The 16498-nt window shown below is 49.8% G+C and overlaps 2 protein-coding genes across 2 annotated transcripts in view; both read left to right on the top strand.

Annotated features, from left to right (window-relative positions):
- BOP1 (BOP1 ribosomal biogenesis factor) overlaps positions 1–16498 on the top strand; it is a 61960-nt gene that overhangs the window by 13446 nt on the left and 32016 nt on the right. The gene's annotated exons all lie outside the window — the stretch shown is intronic.
- LOC148225634 (uncharacterized) lies at positions 13270–16186 on the top strand. The gene is made up of 2 exons (XM_088180666.1): positions 13270–13924; positions 13955–16186. Exons 1-2 carry the CDS (start codon positions 13737–13739, stop codon positions 15225–15227), a joined length of 1461 nt encoding a protein of 486 aa, XP_088036792.1. The 5' UTR covers positions 13270–13736; the 3' UTR covers positions 15228–16186.

Raw genomic sequence — 16498 nt, 5'->3', positions numbered from 1 at the left:
TTCTGTGAGTTTTATGTGGGAATTCTGAGGTTTGGAGTTTTTGGAATGCTGAGGTTGGGATTTTTGGGAATGCTGTGTGATCCACGTGGGAATTCTGAGGGATTTTTGGGAATTCTGAGGCTGAGATTTTTGGGAATGCTGCGTATTCAATGTGGGAATTGTGATGCTGGGATTTTTTGGGAATTCTGAGGGATGGATTTTTGGGAATGCTGTGAGTTTTATGTGGAATTCTGAAGGATTTTTTGGGAATGCTGCGTGTTCCGTGCAGGAATTCTGAGGGAATTTTTGGGAATTCTGAGACTGAGATTTTTGGGAATTCTGTGAGTTTTATTTGGGAATTCTGAGGTTTGGAGTTTTTGGAATGCTGAGGTTGGGAATTTTGGGAATTCTGCGTGTTCCATGTGGGAATGCTGAGAAATTTTTAGGAATTTTGAGAGTGAGATTTTTGGGAATGCTGCGAGTTTTATGTGGGAATTCTGAGGATTTTTTGGGAATGCTGATGTTGGGATTTTTGGGAATGTTGTGTGATCCACGTGGGAATTCTGAGACTGAGATTTTTGGGAATTCTGAGTGCTCCATGCAGGAATTCTGAGGGATTTTAGGGAATTCTGAGACTGAGATTTCTGGGAATTCTGTGTGTTCCATGCAGGAATTGTGAGGGATTTTTGGGAATTCTGAGGCTGAGATTTTTGGGAATTCTGAGTGTTCCATGCAGGAATGTGAGGGATTTTTGGGAATTCTGGGACTGAGATTTTTGGGAATTCTGAGTGCTCCATGCAGGAATTGTGAGGGATTTTTGGGAATTCTGAGGCTGAGATTTTTGGGAACGCTGATGGAGGAGCCCTGACCCTGATACAACCTCGGAGAGGGAGAAAATTCCCGAATTCTCCCAGGAAAATTCCCAGGGAACGGCGCTGGGAAGGGGAATCCCAACAATCCCCAACCCCGGGGATTTTTCCAGGGGATCCTCTGGAGCCAAGGCGGGAATTTCCCGGGAATATTCGAATATTCCTGTGGGGAATGCGGGAATTCCGGAGCTGCCGCCGGGGGGAGCGCTCAGCCTTTGTTCCCTTTTCCCGAAAAAAAAAAAAAAACAACAAAAAAAAATCGGGAAAACGCCGGGATTTGGGATTGGGGCTCCAAAATTGGGATTTTCGGGAATGGCTCCGTCCTAAGGAAAGATTTTTCCATGGATTTCAACCCTGGAAACTCCAGGGAGGGAATTTTGGGAGACGTGCTTGGATCAGCTGGGATTTATCCAGGAAAATCCCAGCAGGGTTTCCTGGATTTCGGCGAAATGATGGAAATTTGGGGATATCAGAATCCCGAAAATCCTTAGGAAATGAGGGAAAGGATTCAGGTGGTGCCACAGGGGGGGTTCAGGTTTGGATTTTTGGGAATATTCCTTTGGAAAAGGCTGGAATTTCCATTGCCAGCAGGATAAATCCCTGGGATTGTGGCACTCGGGGATGTTCAGGTTTGGATTTTTGGGAATATTCCTTTGGAAAAGGCTGGAATTCTCATTCCCAGCAGGATAAATCCCTGGGATTGTGGCACTCGGGGATGTTCAGGTTTGGATTTTTGGGAATATTCCTTTGGAATTCTCATTCCCAGCAGGATAAATCCCTGGGATTGTGGCACTCGGGGATGTTCAGGTTTGGATTTTTGGGAATATTCCTTTGGAATTCTCATTCCCAGCGGGATAAATCCCTGGGATTGTGGCACTCGGGGATGTTCAGGTTTGGATTTTTGGGAATATTCCTTTGGAATTCCCATTCCCAGCAGGATAAATCCCTGGGATTGTGGCACTCGGGGATGTTCAGGTTGGATTTTTTGGGAATATTTTCCCGGATTTGGGATCAATCCTTTGGGACACAAAGGGGTCAGGAAGAGCTGGGAATGTGCAGCTGGAAAATGGGAATTCCAGGGACATCCCAGAGCCTTTTCCAGGTTTTTTTGTTTTTTTTTTAATCTGGGAGAGGGATTTGGGATCAGGACCTTGGGAATCCAAGCCCAAATCCCGCTGGATTTTTGGGATTTGAGGCTGGAATTCCTGGCTCTGAGGGGGCTGGGATGGAATTCCCAAGAGATCCCCATCCCTGGGAGTGTCCCAGGCCAGGCTGGAAAATCGGGAATGATCCCAGGGGCTGAATCCTGAATTTCCAGGCTGGAAAATCGGGAATGATCCAGGGGCTGATCCCTGAATTCCCAGGCTGGAAAATCGGGAATGATCCCAGGGGCCAATCCCTGAATTCCCAGGCTGGAAAATCGGGAATGATCCAGGGGCTGATCCCTGAATTCCCTGGATGGAAAATCGGGATGGATCCGAGGGGCCAATCCTGGAATTCCCTGAATTCCCTGAATCCCAGGCCAGGCTGGAAAATCGGGAATGATCCCAGGGGCTGAATCCTGAATTCCCTGAATTCCCCACATCCCGGGGCTGCCTCTGGAATTCTGGATTTCTGGGATTCTGGGATTCTGGAATTCTGGTGTGGTCCCCTCTCTCCACACGGATCCGCCCTGGCCGGGATCCCGGGGCTGGTACCGAGCCAGTCCCGGGTCTTTGGGGTGACCCAGGGCCAGTCCCGGGTCTTTGGGGTGACCCAGGGCCAGTCCCGGGTCTTTGGGGTGACCCAGGGCCAGTCCCGGGTCTTTGGGGTGACCCGGGGCCAGTCCCGGGTCTTTGGGGTGGCCCGGAGCCAGTCCCGGGTCTTTGGGGTGGCCCGGGGCCAGTCCCGGGTCTTTGGGGTGGCCCGGGGCCAGTCCCGGGTCTTTGGGGTGACCCAGGGCCAGTCCCGGGTCTTTGGGGTGACCCAGGGCCAGTCCCGGGTCTTTGGGGTGACCCGGGGCCAGTCCCGGGTCTTTGGGGTGACCCGGGGCCAGTCCCGGGTCTTTGGGGTGGCCCGGGGCCAGTCCCGGGTCTTTGGGGTGGCCCGGGGCCAGTCCCGGGTCTTTGGGGTGGCCCAGGGCCAGTCCCGGGTCTTTGGGGTGGCCCAGGGCCAGTCCCGCTTCCCAGTGCTGGCACGGATCCCGTTCCCGGTGTCACCCAAATCCCGCTCTGGATGTGACCCCGTTCCCGGTGTGACCCCGTTCCCGGTGTGACCCCGCTCCAATCCCGGTGTGACCCCGTTCCCGTTCCCGGTGTGACCCCGTTCCCATCCCGGTGTGACCCCGTTCCCATCCCGGTGTGACCCCGTTCCCATCCCGGTGTGACCCCGCTCCCATCCCCGCTCCCGGTGTGACCCCGTTCCCGGTGTGACCCCGTTCCCGGTGTGACCCCGTTCCCGGTGTGACCCCGCTCCCGTTCCCGGTGTGACCCCGTTCCCGTTGTGACCCCGCTCCCGTTCCCGGTGTGACCCCGCTCCCGTTCCCGGTGTGACCCCGTTCCCGGTGTGACCCCGTTCCCGTCCCCGTTCCCGGTGTGACCCCGCTCCCATCCCCGTTCCCGGTGTGACCCCGCTCCCATCCCCGTTCCCGGTGTGACCCCGTTCCCGGTGTGACCCCGTTCCCGGTGTGACCCCGTTCCCGGTGTGACCCCGTTCCCGTCCCCGTTCCCGGTGTGACCCCATTCCCGTCCCCGTTCCCGGTGTGACCCCGTTCCCATCCCGGTGTGACCCCGTTCCCATCCCGGTGTGACCCCGTTCCCATCCCCGTTCCCGGTGTGACCCCGTTCCCGTCCCCGTTCCCGGTGTGACCCCGTTCCCGTTCCCGCTCCCGGTGTGACCCCTCTCCCGGTGCCCGCGCCGTGCCGGCCGGAGCGGAGATGGATGTGCCGGGGCTGCCGGCGGGAGGAAGCAGCCGGGGGCTCCGTTTCCTCCCGGAATGACTATTCCAGATGTCGGGATAATGGCTGGATAGACGGATGGATGGACGGACGGACGGATGGATGCACGGAGCGGGGCTGGCGGCTCCGTTCCCTCCTCCGCAGCCGCTCCCGGCGGGATCGGGAGCTCCGCGTGCCGGGGCCGGGAGCCAGCGGCGCGGGAGGGGCGGAATTCCAGGGCCAGGGACGGGAATGCGCCGCTGGCTCCGCTTCCCAAAGCTCCGCAGCGCGCCCGGCGGGGCCCCGAGACTGACCCGGAGCTGCCGGGATGGGACTGGGGGGAACTGGGAATGGGGGAACTGGGAATGGGGGGAACTGGGAATGGGAATGGGGGGAATTGGGAATGGGGGAAACTGGGAATGGGGGAACTGGGAATGGGGAACTGGGAATGGGAAACTGGGAATGGGGGGAACTGGGAATGGGGGAAACTGGGAATGGGGATGGGGGAATGGGAATGGGAATGGGGGAACTGGGAATGGGGGAGTGGGAATGGGGGAGTGGGAATGGGGGAATTGGGAATGGGGGAATTAGAAATGGGAATTGGGGGAAATTGGGAATGGGGAATGGGGGAATTGGAAATGGGGGAATTGGGAATGGGAATGGGGAGATTGAGAAAGGGAAATTGGGAATGGGAGAATGGGGGAATTGGAAATGGGGATTGAGAGTAGCAATGGGGGAATGGGGGATTGGGAATGAGAATGGGGATGAGGAATTGGGAATGGGGGATTTTTCCCAAAATCCAGCCTCAGTTTCCCCAAATTCCAGCCTCAGTTTCCAGCCTCAGTTTCCAGTCCCAGTTTCCCCAGTTTCCAGCTCCAGTTTCCCCAGTTTCCATCCCCAGTTTCACCCAATCACCAACCCCATTTTCCCACTTTCCCTCCCCGCCTGGAACTCCAGGAATTCCCCAGCCATTCCCACCGGGGTGAGGGGGACAATCCCCAATTTCCCCGGGGGGGACAATCCCCAATTTCCCCGGGGGGACAATCCCCAATTTCCCGGGGGACAATCCCCAATTTCCCGGAGGGACAATCCCCAATTTCCCGGGGGGACAATCCCCAATTTCCCCGGGGACAATCCCCAATTTCCCCGGGGACAATCCCCAATTTCCCGGGGGGACAATCCCCAATTTCCCCGGGGACAATCCCCAATTTCCCCCGGGGGACAATCCCCAATTTCCCGGGGAGACAATCCCCAATTTCCCCGGGGGACAATCCCCAATTTCCCCGGGGGGACAATCCCCAATTTCCCCGGGGGGACAATCCCCAATTTCCCGGGGAGACAATCCCCAATTTCCCCGGGGACAATCCCCAATTTCCCCGGGGAGACAATCCCCAATTTCCCGGGGGGACAATCCCCAATTTCCCCGGGGGACAATCCCCAATTTCCCCGGGGGGACAATCCCCAATTTCCCCGGGGACAATCCCCAATTTCCCCCGGGGGACAATCCCCAATTTCCCGGGGGACAATCCCCAATTTCCCCGGGGACAATCCCCAATTTCCCCGGGGACAATCCCCAATTTCCCCGGGGAGACAATCCCCAATTTCCCGGGGGGACAATCCCCAATTTCCCCGGGGGACAATCCCCAATTTCCCCGGGGGGACAATCCCCAATTTCCCCGGGGACAATCCCCAATTTCCCCCGGGGGACAATCCCCAATTTCCCGGGGGACAATCCCCAATTTCCCCGGGGACAATCCCCAATTTCCCCGGGGACAATCCCCAATTTCCCCGGGGACAATCCCCAATTTCCCCGGGGGGACAATCCCCAATTTCCCCCGGGGGACAATCCCCAATTTCCCCGGGGACAATCCCCAATTTCCCGGGGGGACAATCCCCAATTTCCCCGGGGACAATCCCCAATTTCCCCCGGGGGGACAATCCCCAATTTCCCCGGGGGGACAATCCCCAATTTCCCGGGGGACAATCCCCAATTTCCCGGGGGGACAATCCCCAATTTCCCCGGGGACAATCCCCAATTTCCCGGGGGGACAATCCCCAATTTCCCCGGGGACAATCCCCAATTTCCCCGGGGGGACAATCCCCAATTTCCCCGGGGGGACAATCCCCAATTTCCCGGGGGACAATCCCCAATTTCCCCGGGGACAATCCCCAATTTCCCGGGGGGACAATCCCCAATTTCCCCGGGGGGACAATCCCCAATTTCCCGGGGGGACAATCCCCAATTTCCCCGGGGACAATCCCCAATTTCCCCGGGGGGACAATCCCCAATTTCCCCGGGGACAATCCCCAATTTCCCCCGGGGACAATCCCCAATTTCCCCCGGGGGGACAATCCCCAATTTCCCCGGGGACAATCCCCAATTTCCCCCGGGGGGACAATCCCCAATTTCCCCCGGGGACAATCCCCAATTTCCCCGGGGGGACAATCCCCAATTTCCCCGGGGACAATCCCCAATTTCCCCGGGGGGACAATCCCCAATTTCCCCGGGGGGACAATCCCCAATTTCCCGGGGGACAATCCCCAATTTCCCCCGGGGACAATCCCCAATTTCCCGGGGGGGACAATCCCCAATTTCCCCCGGGGGGACAATCCCCAATTTCCCCGGGGGGACAATCCCCAATTTCCCCCGGGGGGACAATCCCCAATTTCCCGGGGGGACAATCCCCAATTTCCCCGGGGACAATCCCCAATTTCCCCGGGGGGGACAATCCCCAATTTCCCCGGGGGGACAATCCCCAATTTCCCCCGGGGGACAATCCCCAATTTCCCCGGGGGGACAATCCCCAATTTCCCGGGGGGACAATCCCGATCACCCCAGACTTTTAGGATCGTGCTGGGGCGATACAACCCAACCTTTCCTTGGCAAAATCATTGGAATTCCGGCTTGGAATTCCCGCGGCTCCCGAATTCCCGCTGGATCCCGCTCCGGGCACTCCCGGATTTGGGGCAGAGCTTTGATCCAGGATTTCCAGCGGCTCCGGCCGCTCTTGTTATTCCCATCATTCTGCCGCTGTTTCCGAAGCCTCTGGCGCTGTAAGACAATCCCTGCCCACAATCCCTCCCCGGCCCTTTCGGGATTCATTCCCGGCCTTTTCCAGCTTTTCCAGCCTCTCCCCCCTCCGAGTTCCCTTTGGATCCTGCGGCTCCTGTGGCTTCCCGGCCTCTGCTGCGGCTCCCGAGCTGCTTTTCCACTCAAATCCCGATTTTCCAACCCCTCCAGGCCGTCCTTTCTCCTTTCACATCCTGATTTTCCACTCAAATCCCGATTTTCCAACCCCTCCAGGCCATCCTTTCTCATTTCACATCCTGATTTTCCACTCAAATCCCGATTTTCCAACCCCTCCAGGCCATCCTTTCTCATTTCACATCCTGATTTTCCAACCCCTCCAGGCCGTCCTTTCTCATTTCACATCCTGATTTTCCACTCAAATCCCGATTTTCAACCCCTCCAGGCCGTCCTTTCTCCTTTCACATCCTGCTTTTCCACTCAAATCCCGATTTTCCAACCCCTCCAGGCCATTCCTTTTCATGGTATCCTGTATTTCAGATCTGCTTTTCCACAAAAATCCCGATTTTCAACGTTTCCAGACCATCCCTTTTCCTTTCAGATCCTGATTTTCCACTCAAATCCCGATTTTCCAACCCCTCCAGGCCGTCCTTTCTCCTTTCACATCCTGATTTTCCACTCAAATCCCGATTTTCCAACCCCTCCAGGCCGTCCTTTCTCCTTTCACATCCTGCTTTTCCACTCAAATCCCGATTTTCCACCTCTCTGAATTCACAAATTCCCTCCAGGCCATCCCTTCTCCCTGGTGTCTGTTATTTCACATTCTGCTTTTCCACACAAATCCCGATTTTACAACCCCTCCAGGCCATCTCTTCTCCCTGTTTTCCATCATTTCAGATCCTGATTTTCCACCCAAATCCTCCTTTCCCAACCCCTCCAGGCCATCCCTTCTCCTTTCACATCCTGATTTTCCACTCAAATCCCGATTTTCCACCTTTCCAGGCCATCCCTTTTCCATGGTATCCTGCATTTCACATCCTGCTTTTCCACACAAATCCTGATTTTCCACCTCTCTGAATTCACAAATTTCCTCCAGGCCATCCCTTTTTCCCATTTTCCATCATTTCACATCCTGCTTTTCCATCCAAATCCTGATTTTCCACCTCTCTGAATCCACAAATTCCCTCCAGGCCATCCCTTTTCCCTGTTTTTCCATAATTCCAGAACTGCTTTTCCACCCAAATCCCGATTTTCCAACCCCTCCAGGCCCTCCCTTTTCCCTGTTTCCCATCCATTTCATTCCCTGCTCCCAGAAGGGAAAACGAGCCCTGGATTCCCAAATTTTTCCAGGATTTCCCAGAAAAATCCCCAGGGAATGTGGGGAGAGGGGAGACCCCCCCTGAGTTCTGGGATGTCCCCAGAGCTCCTTCCCTTTCCATGGGGAAACCCTTTGGGATAAAGGGGCTGGAATTTGGGAAAAAACAAAGCTGGAATTTGGGATAAATGGAGCTGGAATTTGGGAAAAACCAAAGCTGGAATTTGGGATAACAGAGCTGGAATTTGGGAAAAAACAAAGCTGGAATTTGGGAAAAAACAAAGCTGGAATTTGGGATAACAGAGCTGGAATTTGGGAAAACAGAGCTGGAATTTGGGAAAAAACAAAGCTGGAATTTTGGATAACAGAGCTGGAATTTGGGATAAATGGAGCTGGAATTTGGGAAAAAACAGAGCTGGAATTTGGGATAATAGAGCTGGAATTTGGGATAAAGGGGCTGGAATTTGGGATAACAGAGCTGGAATTTGGGATAAAGGGGCTGGAATTTGGGATAACAGAGCTGGAATTTGGGATAAATGGAGCTGAAAGTTGGGAAAAACCAAAGCTGGAATTTGGGAAAAGTGAGGCTGGAATTTGGGAGAAACCAAAGCTGGAATTTGGGAAAAACGAGGCTGAAATTTGGGATAAATGGGGCTGGAATTTTGGGAACACTGAGGCTGAGAAGGTGAAAATTTGGGATAATCCAGAATCCATCCATCCATCCATCCATCCATCCATCCATCCATCCATCCATCCATCCATCCATCCCACAAAGGGTTAATCCAGAATTTGGGATCACCCAGAATTTGGGATCACCCAGGATTTGGGATCACCCAGGATTTGGGATAATCCAGGATTTGGGATCACCCAGGATTTGGGATCATTCCAGGATTTGGGATAATCCAGGATTTGGGATCATTCCAGGATTTGGGATCATTCAGGATTTGGGATAATCCAGGATTTGGGATCATCCAGGATTTGGGATCATTCCAGGATTTGGGATAATCCAGGATTTGGGATCACCCAGGATTTGGGATAATCCAGGATTTGGGATCATCCAGGATTTGGGATCACCCAGGATTTGGGATCATCCAGGATTTGGGATAATCCAGGATTTGGGATCATCCAGGATTTGGGATCATTCCAGAATTTGGGATCATCCAGGATTTGGGATCATCCAGAATTTGGGATAATCCAGAATTTGGGATCATCCAGCCCAGCAAGGGTTAAACTCTGGATTTGGGCAGGAAAAGTTTTTTCCCGTTTTTTTTTACAGTTTTTTTTCCTTTTTTTTCCCTTTTTTTTCCTTTTTTTTTTTTCAGTTTCTTTCATTTTTTTTTTTTCAGTTTTTTCCCGTTTTTTTCCGGTTTTTTTCTCTTTTTTTTCAGTTTTTTTCAGGTTTTTTTTTTTTTAGTTTTGTCCCAGTTTTTTTTTATTTTTCCGTGTGGAAAGAATGAGGGAAGGCGGGGATGACGTCACCCAAACGCGGCCAGCGGAAACTCCGCCTCTCCCGGGTTTTTATTTTTTATTTCTGATTTTATATCTCGTATTTCACATTCTGCATCCTTTATTTCCTATTTTATATCTCTTATTTCGTATTCTATATCTTTCATTTTTATTTTATATCTTTTATTCCTTTTTCTCCATCCTTTATTTCATATTTTATATTTTTTATTTCATATTTTATATTTTTTATTTCATATTCTGTATCTTTTATTTAATATTTTATATGCTTAATTTCATATTTTGTATCTTTTGTTTCATATTTTATATCTTTCGTTTTTTGTTTTATATCTTTCATTTTTTTGTATCTTTTATTTCACGTTCTGTATTTTTTTAATCGTATTTTATATCTTTTATTTCTTCTCTTGTATCTTTTATTTTATATTTTTTTAATTTTATATTTAATATTTTATACATCTGGGCTTTTGGTATTTCACCTTTTTTTACTCCTGCTTATTCCTGTTTTTAAAAAATATTCCTGCTTTTTTTTTTTTGTTTTGTTCCACCTTTTTTTAATTCCTGCTTTTTTTTTATATTCCACTTTTTTTGATTTCTGCTTTTTAAATCAGTCCTGCTTTTTTAATTCTCTTTTTTTTTTTTTAATTATTCCAGCCTTTTTCTATTCCTGCTTTTTAAAATTTCTTCTTTTTTTATTCCTGTTTTTTTTTTAATATTCCACCTTTTTTAAACTCCACCTTTTTTTATTCCTGCTCTTTTTAAAAATATTTCTGCTTTTCAAAACCATTGCTGCTTTTTTTATTCCTTTTTTTTTCATTCCTGCTTTTTTAACATTCCTGCGTTTTTTGTATCCCTATTTTTTTATATTCCTGCTTTTTTTTTCTTAATTATTCCTGCTCTTTTTATATTCTACTTTTTTTTAATTCCACTTTTTATTTAATTTCTGCTTTTTTCACATTCCTGCTTTTTTCATATTCCTTTTTAAAATTCCTGCTTTTTGTTGTATTCTTGCTTTTTAAAATATTTCTCCTTTTTTTCTCCTGCTTTTTTTTTTTTTTAATATTTCACTTTTTAAAATCTCTGCTTTATTTTATATTCCTGCTTTTTAAAATATTTTTTTTATTCCTGTTTTTTTATCTTTTCCTGTTGTTTTTTTTTAATATCCCCTCTTGGTTTATTTTTCTATTTCTCCTTTTTTGCTTTTCCTGCTTTTTTTATTCCTTTTTTTTAAAAATATTTCTTTCTTTATTTGATTTTTTTTTTCTTTTCCTGATTTCTTTCTGTTCCTGCTTTTTTCTTTTCTTGATTTTTCCTTTTCCTGATTTTTTTTCTATTCCTGCTTTTTTCTTTTCTTGATTTTTTTCTTTTCCTGGTTTTTTTCTATTCCTGCTTTTTCCTTTTCCCTTTTTTTCTATTCCTGATTTTTTTTCCTTTCCCGTTTTTTTTTTTCCCGTTTTTCCCCTCCCCCCTCCGGGATCGTTTCCGCTGTGCCGGGATTGGATTAAAAATAAAAAAAAAAAAAAAATAAAAAAAAAAATTCCCAAAAATTCCGGGAGAGGGCAGGGAGGGATTATCCCAAATATCTGAGCTGAAAATTCGGGAATTGGGAATTCCAGGGGGTCCCACATTCCCAAAATCCCAAATTCCCAAATTTATTCCCAAATTCTTTCCCAAATCCATTCCCAAATTCCCAAATCCATTCCCAAATTCATTCACAAATTCCAAAATCCGTTCCCAAATTTATTCCCAAATTCCCAAATCCATTCTCAAATCCATTCCCAAATTTATTCCCAAATTCTTTCCCAAATCCATTCCCAGATTTTCCCCATTCCAGATTTTTCCTCCCCATTCCCAGAATTTTCATTCCCAGATTTTTCTCCCCATTCCCAGATTTCTCTTCCGCCATTCCCAGATTTTCCCCCATTCCCAATTTTTTTCCCAATTTTTCAGGGCTGGAATTCCTGGGATTTTTGGGAATGATTCCCTGTCAGGGCTGGAATTCCTGGGATTTTTGGGAATGATTTCAGGGCTGGAATTTCTGGGATTTTTAGGAATGATTTCAGGGCTGGAATTCCTGGGATTTTTGGGAATTATTCCCTGTCAGGGCAGGGAATTCCTGGGATTTTTGGGAATGATTTCAGGGCTGGAATTTTGGGGATTTTTGGGAATGATTTCAGGGCTGGGGATGTGGCTCTTGGGAACGTGGCCAGGATTTGGGATTGGGGACTTTTTCCATCCTCTGGAATTCCAGGATTCCACCCACGGGAATTTTTCGTAGAGGAAAAACAAAAGGAGCCGCTGAGCCGTTCCCAAACTTTGGGAAAATGGGATCAAATCCATCAGAAAAAACCAAAAAAAATCCAAAAAAATTCCCAGAAAATCCCAAATGCAGCTCCTGGCTGATCCCATTCCCTCGGGATGGATTTTTTTGGGAAAACCCGAGCGTGGCCTGGTGGGATTTGGGGGGGGATCACCCCAATCCCGGTGGGATCAGCCCTGAGGTTCCAACTCCAGCACAAAATTCCAGAGCTTCGAATCCAGCCAGGAAAATTTGGGAATTCCTGGGAAAAGGCAGGAGCAGGGAGGTGAAACCTTGGATTTGCCCTTTGGGAATTCCGGTCCCGGGGGATTTTTGGGGAATTTTGGGATGGGTCCGGGTTCCTCTCCCCTCATCCCAAAAAAAACGGCCCCGGCCTCGTCCGGGATTCCTGGGAAAAGTTGGGAATAAAAAAATCCCTGGAAAAGGCCGGGAGAGAGCCTGGGCTTGGAGCTGGGGACGCTGCAGTTCCCAAAATATTCCCGGAAAAATCCCAAACAATTCCTGGAAAAATCCCTGAGCAATTCCAGAAATATTCCCAAAACGTTCTTGAACAATTCCCGAACAATTCCCAAAAAATTCCTGCAAAATTCCCCAAAATTCCCAGACAATTCCTGAACAATTCCCAAAAAATTCCCGAACAATTCCCCCCAAATTCCCGAACAATTCCTGAAAAGTTCCTGAACAATTCCCAAGCAAGTCCTGAAAAATTTCTGAACCATTTTTGAAAATTCCTGAACAATTCCTGAAAAAAATCTCCAAAAAGTCCTGAACAATTCCCAAACAGTTCCTGAAAAATTCCCCAAAAATTCCTGAACAATTCCCCAAAAATTCCCCAAACAATCCCCAAACAATTCCCTAACAATTCCCAAAAAAATCCCGAAGAATTCCTGAACAATTCCTGAACAATTCCCGAACAATTCCTGAACAATTCCCCAAAAAATCCTGAAAAATTCCTGAAAAATTCCAAAAAAATCCCGAAAAATTCCCAAACAATTCCTGAACAATCCCCCGAAAATTCCCAAACAATTCCTGAAAAATTCCAGGAAAATTCCCAACAATTCCTGAAAAATTCCCAAACAATTCCCGAACAATTCCCGGGGCCGGGATCCAGCCCTGGAGCATGCTGGGATAGTGGGAAGTTCCCTGCCTGTGGAATGGGATGAAAATCCCAAAAATTCCATTCCCTGCCAAAAGATTCCAGGATTCCATGGATGAAATTCCGTGGCCATTCCTGGCAGAGCTCCAGGATAAAGGAATTTTAATTTTTTTTTTTCCCCCTTGCTCTTCCCAGAAATCCTGGCTGGGAATTCCAGGGAGATCCCGGAGCCTTTTCCAGAGTTTTGGGTTTTTTTTGTTTTTGGGGGGGCGGGGAGAGCCGGGGAGGGATTTGGGATGCACGACCCAGGGAATGGTTTTATGGGATTTTGGGAAGAAATTCCAGCCTGGCAGGGAATTCTGAGAGAATCCAGGGCTGCTCCAGGATCTCTGGAACATCCTGGGATAGCAGGGAGGGGGGTAGGAATGGGATCATGGGAATGGGATCATCCCAAAGATCCCTTCGCTCCCAAACCCTTCCAGAATTCCATGGGGAAATCTGGAATAGTGGAACTGGGCTGGACCCTGGAGTGTTTGGGATCTGTGGGATCCTGGAGTGTTTGGGATCCAAGGGATTCAGGAATGTCTGGGATCCAAGGTTTGGATCCTGGAATGTTTGGGATCCAAGGGTCAGATCCTGGAATGTTTGGGATCCAAGGGATTCAGGAATGTCTGGGATCCAAGGTTTGGATCCTGGAATGTTTGGGATCCAAGGTTTGGATTCAGGAATGTCTGGGATCCAAGGGATTCAGGAATGTCTGGGATCCAAGGTTTGAATCCTGGAATATTTGGGATCCAAGGTTGGGATCCTGGAGTGTTTGGGATCCAAGGGTCAGATCCTGGAATGTTTGGGATCCAAGGGATTCAGGAATATTTGGGATCCAAGGGATTCAGGAATATTTGGGATCCAAGGTTTGGATCCTGGAGTGTTTGTGATCCAAGGTTTGAATCCTGGAGTATTTGGGATCCAAGGTTTGGATCCTGGAATGTTTTTGGATCTGGGCTGGATCCCTGGAGCCAAGGGCCAGATGACCCCAGGAGTTTTTGGGAATTAGGGGCCGGATCCTGGAGCGTGTCCAGATCCCTGGAGCGTGTCCGGAGCCAAGGGCCGGATCCCCGCAGCGTGGCCGTGTCCCTGGAACTTTTCCAGCTCTCCCTGGAACTTTTCCAGCTCCCTGGGCCGTGTCCATGTCCCTGGAACTTTTCCAGCTCCCTGGAATTTCTCCAGCCCCCGGAGCGTGGCCGTGCCTTTGCTCCGCAGCCAAATCCCTGGAATGGATTTTCCCGGCTCCAGAGGCCACGGCCCCGCTCCTGCAACGGCTTCGCTCCATCCCAATCCCATTATCCAATCCCGTTATCCCATCCCAATCCCATTATCCCATCCCAATCCCAATCCCATTATCCCATCCCAATCCCATTATCCCAATCCCAATCCCGTTATCCCATCCCAATCCCATTATCCCATCCCAATACCAATCCCATTCCCATTATCCCAACCCCATCCCAATCCCATTATCCCATCCCAATCCCGTTATCCCATCCCAATCCCATTATCCCAATCCCAATCCCATTATCCCAATCCCAATCCCATTATCCCATCCCAATCCCAATCCCGTTATCCCATCCCAATCCCATTATCCCAATCCCAATCCCATTATCCCATCCCAATCCCAATCCCATTCCCATTATCCCATCCCAATCCCATTATCCCATCCCAATCCCAATCCCGTTATCCCATCCCAATCCCATTATCCCATCCCAATCCCGTTATCCCATCCCAATCCCATTATCCCAATCCCAATCCCATTATCCCATCCCAATCCCATTATCCCAATCCCAATCCCATTATCCCATCCCAATCCCAATCCCGTTATCCCATCCCAATCCCATTATCCCAATCCCAATCCCATTATCCCATCCCAATCCCAATCCCGTTATCCCATCCCAATCCCATTATCCCATCCCAATCCCGTTATCCCATCCCAATCCCATTATCCCAATCCCAATCCCATTATCCCATCCCAATCCCATTATCCCAATCCCAATCCCATTATCCCATCCCAATCCCAATCCCATTATCCCATCCCAATCCCAATCCCGTTATCCCATCCCAATCCCAATCCCGTTATCCCATTATCCCAATCCCATTATCCCAATCCCAATCCCAATCCCATTATCCCATCCCAATCCCAATCCCATTCCCATTATCCCAATCCCATCCCAATCCCGTTATCCCATCCCATAGATCCCATCCCATGGACCCAATCCCATGATCCTATCCCAATCCCAATCCCATTATCCCATCCCAATCCCATCCCAATCCCGTTATCCCATCCCAATCCCATTATCCCATCCCAATCCCAATCCCATTATCCCATCCCATTATCCCATCCCATTATCCCATCCCAATCCCATTATCCCATCCCATGGACCCAATCCCATCCCATAGATCCCATCCCATCCCAATCCCAATCCTGTTATCCCATCCCATGGACCCAATCCCATTAACCCATCCCAATCCCATCCCATGGACCCAATCCCCTCCCATCCCCATCCTGTTATCCCATCCCATGGATCCCATCCCATGGATCCCATCCTATCCCATCCTATCCCATCCCAATCCCATGGATCCCAATCCCATAATCCCATCCCATGAATCCCATCCCATCCCAATCCCATGATCCCAATCCCATAATCCCATCCCATGAATCCCATCCCATCCCAATCCCATGATCCCAATCCCATAATCCCATCCCATGGATCCCATCCCATCCCAATCCCATGATCCCAATCCCATGGATCCCTTCCCATCCCATGGATCCCATCCCAATCCCATGATCCCATCCCAAGGATCCCAATCCCATTTTCCCATCATCCCCCCCCCGGAGCTCTGTTCCCATGGTTTCTTTTCCATGGAAAAGCTGCTCCGATGGCTCTTCCCTCCCCAGCCGGGTCATCCCGGGATCCTGGGATCCACCAGATCCCAAAAATCCCCTTGGGATCGGCTCCAGGGGGGCAGCAGGGTCCAGTTATCCCAAAACCTTGGAATGGAGCCAGGGAAATTCCAGCGGCTCCGGAAAATCCTTCCCGGAGCTGGGATGGGGAGAGGGAGAAGAGGAAAATGGAGAGAAGGATCCAGGGATCCACGGATTGGGATGAGGGAGGAATCCACTGGGAATGGCCCCTGTGATCCCAAATCCCATGGGAATGGCTCCTGTGATCCCAAATCCCATGGGAATGGCCCCTGTGATCCCAAATCCCATGGGAATGGCCCCTGTGATCCCAAATCCCATGGGAATGGCCCCTGTGATCCCAAATCCCATGGGAATGGCCCCTGTGATCCCAAATCCCATGGGAATGGCCCCTGTGATCCCAAATCCCATGGGAATGGCCCCTGTGATCCCAAATCCCATGGGAATGGCCCCTGTGATCCCAAATCCTGCTTGGAATGGCTCCTGTGATCCCAAATCCCATGGGAATGGCTCCTGTGATCCCAATCCCATGGGAATGGCCCCT

This window comes from Sturnus vulgaris, chromosome 1, assembly GCF_052056855.1.
Source record: "Sturnus vulgaris isolate bStuVul1 chromosome 1, bStuVul1.hap1, whole genome shotgun sequence".
Taxonomy (NCBI): Eukaryota; Metazoa; Chordata; class Aves; order Passeriformes; family Sturnidae; genus Sturnus; species Sturnus vulgaris.
Note: the sequence above shows the minus strand (reverse complement) of the source record. Positions and strands in the feature narration are given on the sequence as shown.